Below are 13,507 nucleotides of genomic sequence, written 5' to 3' on the forward strand. Positions count from 1 at the left end.
GGCTGGTGAGGCTCCACACCACCTCAGTGCATTTCAACATGTCTCTTGCCAAAATGGGCTTTGTTAACTCATAAAATTTAAGCAGTACTTTTTGAGTTTTTAATAAAATGAGGTGATTGTTTTTCTTATATTGACAAATTGGCTATTCCAACAAAATGAGTCATTTGAACTGGAACATTAATTGAATTGATCAACCTGGTCCACATCACTGTGAGAAAAGTGGCATTGCTCTGTCCCTACACAGACCATCTCGGAAAAAGTCCTGACGGTTGGCTATAGTCGTAACAGCCTAGTCTTCCTTCTTGCCTCCCCACCCCGACTCTCAGATCCTGGGGGTAGTAATGCCCCTTTGGAAGAGTATTCAATATGAGAGTTCACGCGGCCACCCCTATCCCACCCACCCTCAGAGATAATGTTGCCCGAAACTTAGGTTCAATGGGACCACATATTAGAGACAAGGTTTTTGTCAGAAAAAGTGGGTGGGAGATTGCATATTCAGGTTTGAAATAACCCACATGGCCAACAAGAACTGCAAGTGCGTCATGATAGGAAAGCAGAGAGAGAGGAACACACTCGGTTCTCCCAGGGGTGTGTGAGTACTGCCCACGAGAACCAAATGTTCACTTTTCTGAACCAGTTGTTAGACACGGCCATCATTAAAAAGTAAAATATATAAACTTACAACTTCATAAATTATATTAAAACACAGATACTAAATACTCAAAACTCATCACTTTGGAATTATTTTACCACATTTCAGTATTGCCTCTGCTCTTGAGGTTATTTTTGTCTACCACATCCTCGTGGTTGAAAGACCATATGATGGCGAGTTACTGTGTATCTCTTCCCAACTCCGAGTCCATCGATGTCACATTGATAGCTTGCAGTCAGCCACAGTGGGTAGATTCACAGCGAAGAAATCAGCAAATGCTATGAGTGAGGGCCCCCTCTCATCCCTGGCTGGGTGTCAAGCATTTACCAGCACACAGCTTCCAGGTTCGGTAAACCTTTCTGGCTCATACCCCAAACATACACCAGCACAGCACCCGGCCCACCCCATCAAGGAGGGAAGTCACTACCTCATCACTTCAACCAGTAATTATGAAGGGCACAGTAAACATCTCTGTAGGGGGTTTTTCCTCTCTCTTAAGCATTTTTTTCAGCTTGGGAGATTTTATTCACACATTTATACTTCATCTGTTTCCTCTTTAAATTTCAGAGTAGATTTGAATTTTATAATAACACAGAGTTGGCATTTAAGACATGCTGTCTCAGAAAGGAGAATTTTAGGAACTAATGCAGATACTGCAGTGTTTTTGGTGTCTCCTGGTCTCTGATGTATAAGATGTTTTTAAAAACCTCCCTAAATTATCTTTTATGTCCATGGTGTGAAGTCCTGTAATTACACCAAGGTTTCCTCTAGACTCCTAATTTCGTTAACTTCATAACTTAAGATTCCCCTTGTTAGCCACAACCCCCATCCAAAAATGCTTTTAAAAGGTTGTTAGGTTTGTTCATTTGTTTGGGGAAAGTGGCAGAAAAGGAAATCTACTCAATTATAAGGGACGAGTAGTTTTCACATTTTGTTATTAAAATCAAATGTCACTGAGCAGAGGCCTTCCACTCAGTCGGTCCTCCCCAAGAAAAAGTCATCTTTCGGGGGATTAAAGAGGACAAATGTAAAGAACTGAATTCTTCCCTTAGCTTAGCTGGTGGGACTAGAAGGGAACCCAATGAAAATGATGGAAGGGAGGAAGAAGAGCAGATAAGAAACCAGTGATGACCTATGAATCGGAATCCTGAGTTCAGAGACAATTAACCCAGAGTTTGCAGACTGCTCGAAGGTCCAGGTAAGGGCCAACTGGGGAGTTAGGGGACTATAACAGAGCCAACATTCACTGAACACCACATTGTGCCAACTCTATTAAGCATTAGTCATTTTGCATATATTATCTTTCCATACATTATCTTACCAATTATCGTAATTAAAAGGCCCAGAAGAGTAAATACTCTTCTCAAAGTGTCGTTACACACTTCCAAGAAAGAGATTTGGACAGTCTGCTTAATAATAGTAAATACACTTTAAAGAAACCAAATATTACTTCATGGCTCCAACAAGATGAATTTTTTGGAGATCCCAGAAAAAGCTGTTGGGCAAATAAAGCTGAATTTATTAAATGTATGGCACCAATGGGGACTATCTTGACAAAGTCTTGGTAGTCTCTCAAAAAGAGAAAGTAAGGAAAGAATATTTACAGGAATTGAGGATTTGATCTCACGTGTTTTAAGTCTTGTTCTTTTAAGGTGCAGAACTTACTGGGACTGAGCCAAGTTACTAAGGTAATGGTTGAGAATTGGTGAAACATTGAGGTGAGGGTCATGAGATAAATCCAAATAAACTGTTGTCATTAATAAATGAGATCCTCCCCACCCCAATTTTGGAGCAAATCCCTGGTATTTTGTAATAGAGTCTTTGAATTTCTCCAAAGATTTAGCCCTCTAGGGCATTGTGGGAATGGGATTCTTATAAGTTGCTCATCTGTCATCATAACCAAGTAGGTCATTTCCTTTAATCTTCATGTTATCCTTTAAAAAAAAAAAAATTACATTCTACCTCCTTAAGAAACATTAGAACACTTAAGAGTTCTTAATCTTTTTTTTTTTTTTTTTTTTTTAAAGAAAGGCAGACTGCCATGTACAGCGCCATGCACATTTGGATGTGTCTGGAGTCTTGGAAGCTTGACTACCCTACGTTCTCCTACAAATGGACCTTGAGAGTTTGTTTGGAGGTTCTAGCAGGGGAGCACAGCTACGCGAATACCCTTGACCGAAGACCGGTCCTCTCCTCTGGGGGGAAGGTCACCCTCTTTGACCGAGCACGCAGCTTCGGGAGGGATGCACATGAATCAGTTGAGGGAGGAGAGGGACACCCACCTAGCCAGCCAGATCAGCCGAATCAACCCTGGCAATCAATGGAGTGATAGATGTTGCAGCCAGATCACCCTCACATCCTAGAATTCTGAATCTTTTGACCATTTTTCTTTGTTTTATTTCCTGTGGAGATCAATCAAGATCCTTAGTTAGTTCCAAAACATTCCCCATCTCTTGCCATTGACATACGTTCTCTAATGTGTAGTTGGTTGAGAAGTCCTAGTGAATGCACCGAGTTCTGCCTCCTGGGTGACCTTGGCTCCAGTAGAAGGATCATTATTCTAGGAGTAATGGAGATCTGTTTTGATATACCCAGCCTGATGATTGCCTGTTTTTGTCTGAAGGTATGACCTATCTACAAAGACGGTTAACTCTGGGTATTCTAGAGGAGTTTCTCATACAGTTGTTCGGGGCACGTGCTGTTCTACGACAGAGGTTAGCTAGTCATGAGCTACCTCTCTGGTAAAAGAAGGAAAGTAGCAGGATTTAAAGTTTGCTACCAGAGAAGGACATGTATGAAGGAGAAAGTAATATGGTTTCATGAGAGAAAAGGCTACCTGCTAAGAAATACAGTGTATTTTCAGGAAGCAACAAAGATCGTGAAGATCTATAAGTCTGAGGGAGGCCCCCGTTAGCAGTAACCTTCACTAATTTAGTTGCAATTACTATTACCCTAGACTAGGAAGGTAGACTTTAGCCACCAAACTGATGCAATTTGATTCAATTGCATGGTATTTGGACACCAAGGGCTTGTCCAGATTATTTATGTATGAATAGGTAGCAAGGTTTAAGATACTTAAGTTGACCCAGGATAAGAAGATGTTAAAATACTAATTTTAAATCACAAAATGTCAGCTCATGTTTAGTTTTGATTGCTGATAACTTAGTTAAATCACCAAAGGGTGCGGGGATCTTAGAATGTTGGAACTAACTGCCTGCAGTAGCTATAGAACCCAGCATCTTCTTAATTGTCTGAATTGTCTGAATGACTGGCCTGTGAAAGTTTTGAATGACTTTTAGTCATTCTAAAATGAAGGATTTACCTCCTTGGGGACAAATTTTGTCCTAGATGACATAACTTGTTTTGACAAAATTATAACATTCCTTGTAACTTAAAGTCGTTTCTGAGTTAAAACTGTTAAGAAGACAGATGAAATTAAGAGAGTCAACTCATTTTTAGAAACTTATAAGAGACCATCCAAATGTTGGGTAACACTAGAATGTGCCATGGCTGGTGTGGCTCAGTTGGTTGGGTGTCGCCCCATGCACCAAAACGTTGCTGGTTCGGTTCCCAGTCAGGACACATGCCCAGGTTGTGGGCTCAATCCCTGGTAGGAGACATGCAGGAGGCAGCCGATCTTGTTAGCTCTCACATCGATCACTCTCTCTCCCCCTTCCTTTCTCTCTGAAAATCAATTTAAAAATATTTTAAAAAAATACTAAAAGCCCTGGCAGGTTTGGCTCAGCAGTTAGAGCTTCAGCCCACGGACCAATGAGTCATGGGTTCGATTCCGGCCAAGGACACGTACCTTGGTTGCAATTCATCCTTGGCCCTGGCTGGGGTCGTGTGGGAGGCAGCCACTCAATGTGTCCCTTTCAAGTCTATGTTTCTCTCTCTCTCTCATCCTCTCTCCCCCTCCCACTCTGAACAAAAATGGAGAGAGAAAAAAAAAAGACTAGAATTTCAGGGAAACTGCAGGTCAATAATTTCAGGGATTTGTGGGGAAAAAAATGTAGGAGGGCACTTCTTTAACACTCACTGAAGCCCGGCCAGTGTGGCTCAGTGGCGTGGGCGTTGGCCCATGGACTGAGAGGTTCCAGTTCGAGGCCCGGTCAGGGCACATATCCAGGTTGCTGACTCGGTTCCCAGTAGGGGGCGTGCAGGAGGCAGCCGATTGATGTTTCTCTCTCACATTGATGTTTCTCTCTCCCTTAAAAATCAACAAAAATGTGTTTTTTATAAAAAACCTCACTGAAGCATAACTGTCAAAGCATGTGGTTGGCTTTCCCAGGAAGGTACAAGCAGCATTAACCATTTCAATTTAACCTAGGAACCACTAAAGAAAGCAAGCCAGAGGTGTGAGTCTAGAACAAGCAACCCCATGATGAACGCGTGTTTAGGTTTAATGTGGAAGGGAAGTCGAGATGACGATTTTATTTGACCCTGGGGTCCTGAACAAATCTATGTCCTCACACACCGTGTTTCTTAACTAGGAAGATGGGAGCACAAGCACCGGTACCGTTACGATGGGTCTTTTCTTATTAGGTTTGAACTCTTGGTTTTATCCCTTATCTGCTATGTTTAGAAGTTACTGTGCAAGCTTGGATAGGGTTTGAATGTGTCAACATGAACCTTGATGTGCTCCGCCCTAAAAATTCACCGATTTAGTTAGAATTTGCAGTCCCTTACAGTCTGATATGTCATAAATATCCTTAATTAGGGTTCGATTTAGACACAAGAATACCAGTGAGTTAGTTTCCAAATTAATTTTAACCTGAGTTCGAACAGGGGAGTGCTTGGGGCTCTCAAGGAAGAGATCTTCAGAGGAGCATGTAATCTTGCAGACCCTTGTGCACAATAGATCCCTCTCAATTGAGTGAGCAGGTGTAGTGTCACAAAGGATGAAAGAATGCTCCTTAGTTCAAGGATGAAGTGATGAGCTGGGATAGAAGTGCCCCCACGAGGTTAACCCTGGGCGTTCTGGAGGAGTTTCTAATACAGTTGTTCAGGGTATGAGCCAAGCACAGACCAATGAGTAAGACGTTGCTGACATAAGAACTGTAAACGTAGCCCTTTGCTGTGGGTACTTTCACGTGAACTAACTGAAAGCAGAGCGGAAACCTATGCTTCTGATGAAATTTTATCACCAATGTTGTGGGCACCGCTCAGATGGACGCCCAACCCAAAATTTGGTTTGGATGTTGAGACCAATAATCAAACACATACCAAGAGGGTATGAAAAAGTTTATTATTTACATAATAAGACTTTCTGGGGACACAGGGCAAGTCCCCAGGCAGATCCCAAAATGACTTGACTCACTTGGCTTTTATTGTTCTCAGGGTGTGAGGCTGAAATTTGAACTTCCCACCTGGGCCAAAGGAGGCACCCAGGCCTTCTACTCACTGTGCCCAGGTGAGAGTCGGGGGAAAGGAGAGGGATGGAGACGCTTGAAAGCTGTCAGCAGTCAAACATCAGAAATGGAGTTGGCCTCTTTGTCACAACCAAATTAACTATATTCCTTGCCTATAAAAGCCTGTTTGTTCAATTCCTAAGGAAATCTAGGTCTATAAACCCGCTCCTGCTGGCAGGGTCCTGTGAAAGCTATGATGCTCCCCCTTCCTCCAAGATTCAGATGTGGTTATGAGTCTGATGAGTAAGCATTTTCTAGGAGTCAAACCAGGGGACACAGAGGACAACGGACAAAAGACTTTCTCCCAGACAGCAGATTCAAGGTTTAACCAACAACTACCTTGTTTCTTGCCACGGCAAGGGATTTGTGTTAGCCCTGCTCAGATTTTCATCATGGCATGGGCCATTGATGGCTCTACATCATTCTTTTCATTTAGTCTAGTATTCATCCTCCCATTTCTTTATAGTAATAGGACTGGAGTTTCAGTAGGACATACGTCCATCTAGTTGGACATATCTCAGCCTTCCTTGAAGCTAGGCATAGCTATGTGGTAAGTAATTATGGGCTGAGCAGATGTGATGGCTAAAACTTCCTTCAAAGGAAAGAACTTGCTCCCAACTTCCCCTCATTTCATAGGCTGCACAGTGAATGTGCTTCTTCAAGCAGCTTTGACCATTACCCTGGGCAATGAGAGAACAGGTGGATGGGTCCCGCCTCCCTGGATTACCTTGTGAGACGGAGCTGCCCTGCACTTCCCAATTACTCTGGATAGTTATGTGATGAAGAAATAAACTTCTATTGTATGTGAGTGATCACATTTGGGAGTCTTAGACCCTTTTTTCACTTATGCAAAAAAGAATTAAAATGTTAAGAAGTTAAGCTTCTTTACCTTTTGTGATCTTTAAAATGCCCTCTCCTTATTCCTTTAGGTTTTATCTTTAATGACAAATATAGTCTCACATTTAACTGACTGTAAACAAGTAAGACCCTAAAACTACATGTGACCTCATGAATCCAATGTGTTTCTCCTCTTTTCCAAAACTCAACCTACAGAATACATTCATATATACTATTTGGGCCTACATATAGGCATTTAGTTAATATAAATGTTTGAATGTCAAATTGATAAATGAAAACTCAGATTGATTTATATCAATTTCCCCTTTTTCCAACACTTAACATATGTCCATGTGTTATTTTTATCTACTCTGTAATCAATTAATCATAGGTTACTGGATTAAGATAAGTAGACTTCATCTCCTACAATGTGATGCAAAGATGATTTTCTGATTCCCGTTTCTGTGCGATACTTCAGAATGGTTTGCTGTGTTGCTAAGACAACAGGGATGCTTCCACAGAAAACTGGGATTGAAGTCAAGGCACTGGAGCGGCCTCAGAAAATGTCACGAATAGTGTGTTCAAGGGCTTTTTCACACTGCAACTGGTAACACTTGAATTAGGAAAAAAAAAAAATCATACTCATCCAGCACCCTTCCACTGAAGACTATAGCTCTCATTTACTTTCATCCTAAGATTAAGAAAAATATGATATGTGGACTAAAAGTCAGGAAAGCATCATTCCACTAATATGCATCTTTCTTAGGACACTGAGCAAATAGCTGAGGGGAGCTTGTCCTTAAATTCTACTTTGTTTTTATTCTACTAGAAGCATGTCTGAAGAGTACTAGAAAAAAAGCAAAAAGTTTATGTTGTCAGTTGTTCCTCCACTAAAAATGTACCTTTGGAGCAAAGGTTTGATTCTACCTAGTAAAGAAGTAGGATAGATTTGCTATTCCCTGAGACCTGTGATTGATATTTGCAATTTGAGTTTATGAACAGATGCAAAGAGATCTGATCTCCTCCTTTTGATAAAGGCAAAGAAAGCCCAGCTGTGATGGAAGCTGGGCTGCATCTCCAGGTCTGTCCAAGCAAAATGAACATCAGCAAGAGTCTTTTGTTTTGTTTTGTTTTTTGTTTCTGTCGCTGTTAAAACTCACCCAAGGATATTTGTCTATTGATTTTTTTTTTTTTTTTTTTTTTAGATAGAGCGGAAGGGAGGGAGGGAGACAGTTCAGAAATATCGATGTGAGAAACACATCAATTGGTCGCCTCCTTCACAACACTGAGTGGGGCTGGGGGTCAAACTTGTAACCCAGATATATGCCCTTGACCAGGAATTGAACCCATGATCCTTTAGTCCACAGTCCCATGCTCTAACCACTGAGCAACGCTGGTCAGGGCAACAGTATTTTTGTTTTAATACTGGTAACATCAAGGCAAGGACTAAGAAAATTAAAACAAATGTTTGAACAGATCTTGAATATTTTTTTCTGACTTAAAAAAAGAAATGAAAACAGCCTTTGACTATGCAGAAAGGTGTCCTTCACATCATGTACATTCTATTGCACAAGGACATAATCCATCCAAAACAAACATGAACTGATGAATAGAGGGGTGCAGTGCTCCCAGAGCGAGGACAAGCCTTGTTCAGAATCATGTTCTTCTCTTAAGAAGTCACCTGGTGAGAAGTAATGGACAGACAAAGGTAGTGTTGGAGGGTATGTTTTCCCACTTGTTGAGGGTCCCTGGCTGAAGAGTCACAGAAGTGACTGCAGTTTTCCCTTTTCAAGCAGAGTTCCAAAGGTACTCATTCATAATGGAAACCGGGGATTATATAGTGAGGTCGGGACTTGTGCAGAAATCCTCATCTCCAAGTCAAAGTTCAGTCTAGCAGAATCAAGTGAAACCCAGAAGACCTTTCTTTTTGAACCCTGGTGTTTTAGGGATAAAAAAGAACATAGAAAAGAACACAGACCACTCTCTTTTAATATTTTTAAATACCATAAATCATAATGATTTGTATACTACACTGTACAATTATACACTGTTACTTTCCAAAAAAAAAATGTTAACATTTTATCAGATTTTCTGAAACGTATTCCACACAACTAAGAGCTTGACCCTTTAGCCGTCGCTACAACACAGAATAGAACCTGGGAGGCTCCAGGTATTCCAGTTGTGCCTGTAGCTGCTGCCATTGGGGGAGGAGCCTCTCGGAGACCTCTCAGCCCCTTCTACCTCCTGCGCCGGAAACTGGCTCTGCAGGCAGCTGTGTGCTGATGGGTTCAGCTTCTGTGCTTTGCTTTCCACAGTCTACTCCCTTCTAAGAGAACTTGCGCTTCTTCATGGCTTCTGCCTTGACAGCCAGGCTCTTGGCACAGATGGTCAGGACCACAATGAGAACGCCCACCACAAATGTCACCAGAGGCCAGAGGAAGCAATGCAGGAGGACAATCTCATCATGCGTGCGATGCAGGAGCACGTCATCTGGTCTGCAAGACAGTGGAAAATAGGAAAGAGAGTGGTCAACTGCCTTGGGATGGCACTAAAAACTCTTTACAGCCTGGAGCCCAACTTACTTTCTGGCTCAAAGGGAATATCCATCACCGAAAATGAAGATGCGGGGACTCCGTGATGGCTGCAGAGTAGGTGGAAGCTACACTCACCTGCTGCCGCCAAACCGGATTTACAGCTAAATTACAGAGCAATCAACCTGAATAACTGACTGGAGGACAGTTTAACCAGAGTATTATAACCAAGGATTTACAGAAGAAGACTCATGGAAACTGGTAAGAAGGGCAGAGCTGTAGAGAGGGCTGGTCCCTGCACCCACAGGGGTGACTGAGAAGGCAGAGGGATATCTCAGGGACAAAAAGTGCTCCCTGAGGAACTAGGGGGTCTCAACCCTAGGACGGAATCCCCAACCCAGAGCACCAGAGCCAAGAAGAGGAATCTGCATAGCACCTGGCAGTGAAAATCAGTGGAGACTGCCTGGAAGAGGAAGGAATCTGCTAGAAACCCAGGTGTTCTCTTAAAGGGCCAATGCACAGGATCTTGCTCTCGGTCATCCACATGGGGCTCCAGTAGAGAGAAGGCGACTCAGCCTATGGGAGTCATAAAGAGAAGATCTGAGTGGCATGTCCTGAGGAGAGATCTGGAGGGTCAGCCACTGAGGTCCCTGTGCTGAGTACTTATCCCACACTACCCTCAGGTGCCATCTTCCCAGGGTCAAACATTCTTACAACACTGGCTTGGGGAGTGCATTAACCCAGGCAACACAACTCTGCCAAGCTCAAGTCCAGCAGAAAGGTTTGTTAGCTGCACATAACAGGGACCTTTGGGGTGCTCTTTTTCTGGAGAAGTACTAGGTGGACAATCAGACAGTCGTTGAGCTGTGTGGCTTTAAAATGGGGGACAGTCTTGCCCCCCTCAAGCAGGCTTAGTCAGCACTACCCCCAACAGAGGAGACTCTTTTGATCAGTCCTCCCAATTTCCAGTGACCCACCCCTGCTGAGCTGAGTTCTGCAGGGGAAGGGAGTACTTCTCAGAGCTGGGAGCTCTGGAGGCTTTTGTCCTGGACTCTGACGGGTGCTAGGTTGTGTGGTTACAGAGCAGGGAGAAGGGGATGTGCCTCCCCTGCTCTTGCAGGCTCTGCTGGCACCAGCCCAATGGGAGACTCTTTTGATCTGTCCTCCTAAGTCCTGGAGGCTCTGTCCAATTAAGCTTGCTCCTGGAGAGGGGCTGGCTGGCTGTACCCAACCTGAACCTGCAGTGCACTCCTCATGGGGGAGCTAGGGTTCGAGACTCTGGCAGAGCTGAATAGTATGGCTCTGGAGTGGGGGCTACTTTCTCCCCCACTGAGTGCCTGATTGAGCTGCCCCCAAGCAGGAGACCCAGTAGAACAAGTCATCCCACTCTACCAAGCTTACACCTTGTGTTGGGGTCTGTGGGTCATGTCAGGCCTGGGGCCACTCTATAGCTTTTCTTTAGAAGGCTCTGGAGGAAGACCAGGTAACCTCAGGGGGTGGCAGAGTAGCCAACAGGTGGAGGTGGACCTCAGTGAGCCTTGGAACTTTTATTGATCTGCCCCTGTATCAGAGCTGAAGGAAGCTGATCCTTCTACAGCTTGACCTCTTCCATGCACACCTACACCCAGTAGACACAGGCAAAAACAGTGAATAGTATGTTAGCTCCAGACAGTAGCCCAAGGCCGGTTACACACAATGTCTGACATCAACCTACACTGGAATCCCACCCAAATGAACTCAGAACCAACCCAACCAGTGGTGGGCTTCAGACTAGCGCATACCCAAAGTGGCATTCAGGCAGGCACCAGACCTTGCTGGGAACAGCTCTGCCGCAGGGGGCAGCCCCTGCAGAGTGACTCATACACTGTGATCGAGATCTATCCTTATAGTCAGCCTGAGGGTTAACTTCACCCATGAACAAGCCAACAATACTCAAGACTCAACCACAACTGGAGGGCATGCATAACCCACACAAGAGACGTTCCTGGAAAACCTAGCTCAGGTGATCAGGAAGAGTGTGCCACTGCCTCCCTCAAGACACCAACATCATAAAGCCATCATAACAAGTTTGGGAGTCATAGCAGATCTACCTAATACCCAGAGACAGACATAAAAAGGAAGACAAAATAGGGAGACGAAGAAAGATGCACCAAATGAGAGAACAAAAGAAAGCCCCAGAAACAGAATGAAATGAAATGGAAGGAAACCAAGACACCAGATGCAAAATTTAAAACAATGGTTATAATGATGCTCGAGGACCTTAGGGTAAGAACAGAGGATCTCAGTGAGAACTTAAACGAAGAGACAATAAGCATTAAAAGGACATATGAACCATAAAACAAACAAAAAAACAAACAAACAAAAAAAAAAACAACCAGAAATGAAGAACACAATTTGTGAAATGAAGAATACACTAGAAGGAATCAACAGCAGGTTAGATGCAGCAGAGGACTGAATCAGTAATTTAGAGGACAAGATAACAGAAAACACCCAAGCAGAGAAACAAAAAGGAAAAAGAATTTTTTTAAAATGAAGAAAGTCTAAGAGACCTCTGGGACAACATCTGTATCATATGGGTACCAGAAGGAGCAGAAAGAAAGCAAGGGATCAAGAACTTGTTTCAAGAAATAATGTGTAAGTCCTGGCCAGTGTGGCTGAGTGGTTGGAGTGTTAGTCCATGGACCAAACAGTTCCAGGCTTGATTCGGGTCAAGAACACGTACCTCGATTGTAGTTCAATCCCTGGGCCTGGTTGGGGTCGAGCAGCAGGCAACCAATCAATGTGTCTCTGTCACATTGATGATTTTTTTTTTTCTCTCTCTCTCTCTCCCTCCCTCCCTCTCTATCTGAAAATCAATGGAAAAATATCCTCAGGTGAGGATTAACAACAACAAAAAAAGAAATAATGGTTGAAAACTTCCCTAACCTGGTGAAGGAAAAAGATACACAAAAGGGAAGATGGTGGGGGGAGGGTAAACTGGGTAAAGGTTATCAAATATATGGTAACAGAAAGAAACTAGACTTTGGGTAGTGAGCACACATTATATTATATACAGATATCAAATTATAAGGTTGTACATCTGAAATTTATATAATGTTATTAACCAATGTTACCTCAATAAAGTTAATATGAAAAATTAGTAAAAATATATTTCCTTTGACTCTGTCTCACCCAATGAGATCTCATCCACCCCACAGTGCCTGTTCTATTGGCTAACAGAGAGAAAATGGTGACCTCATTTTTAATGGGCTAGAAAATTTCTTAAAGTTATCCAGCTCATGTAAAAATCTTACTGCATTATAATTTACTAGTATCACATAATGGTAACTGAACCAATCAAGAGATGAGATAATCTACTTCAAAGTACATTCTCCATGAGATCCTAAAGAGAATAGAAATCCTTCCAGATTTATTATCACAAGTTCTTCTCGCTTATCTAGGCAGAGAATTTCCTTTTCATGGAGACTGCTAGAAGTTAAAATGTTGGTTCACCTCTAGCAAGACTGTATGGCTTTTTTATGTTAACCAGACCCCTTATGCATTATCTTATTTTCTTCACGTTTTTGATTTCTTTTATCTTGTTAAATTCCATCAACCTTTAGAGTTCTCATTAAATGCTTCTTAGAATACACATACATCAATTATGTACCTTTACATATCAGGTATACAATAAATCTTAGAAACATTTTTAGTTGTCAAACTTACCCATTTTTATGATAAATAATATACTACATCATTATAATAATTTTCACCTATGTATTTTGATAAAATCTTATTTTAAAGTCTACAAATGCTTCACAATCACAAAATAATTCTGCAGGTACAATATCAGTCCAATATAGCAGACTTCTGTAGTAGAAGCATAGCCACATGACATAAAAATGTAATAATTTCATCCACCAAACCTTTCAGTTTTAGTTTTGTTTTTGTTCTAGTGAGAGGAAGAGAGAAATGGAGAGGGAGAGGGAGAAGAAGAGAGAAAGAAAGATCTGTTGTCCACTCATTGTGCACTTATTGCTTGATTCTTGTATGTACCCTGACTGGGGATGGAACCTGCAACCTTGGTGGATCAGGAC

At 42.4% G+C, this 13,507-nt stretch overlaps 1 protein-coding gene across 1 annotated transcript in view; it reads right to left on the reverse strand.

Annotated features, from left to right (window-relative positions):
- Positions 1–8,830: 8,830 nt before the first annotated feature.
- Positions 8,831–13,507, reverse strand: part of KCNMB4 (potassium calcium-activated channel subfamily M regulatory beta subunit 4) — a 67,196-nt gene continuing 62,519 nt past the window's right edge. The window contains exon 3 of the mRNA XM_036252564.1: positions 8,831–9,395. Within this exon, the coding sequence (XP_036108457.1) occupies positions 9,227–9,395 (169 nt within the window). The 3' untranslated portion in view covers positions 8,831–9,226. The remainder of the gene's footprint in view (positions 9,396–13,507) is intronic.

The sequence above is a fragment of the Molossus molossus genome, unplaced genomic scaffold, assembly GCF_014108415.1.
Source record: "Molossus molossus isolate mMolMol1 unplaced genomic scaffold, mMolMol1.p scaffold_m16_p_10, whole genome shotgun sequence".
In the NCBI taxonomy this organism is placed as follows: domain Eukaryota; kingdom Metazoa; phylum Chordata; class Mammalia; order Chiroptera; family Molossidae; genus Molossus; species Molossus molossus.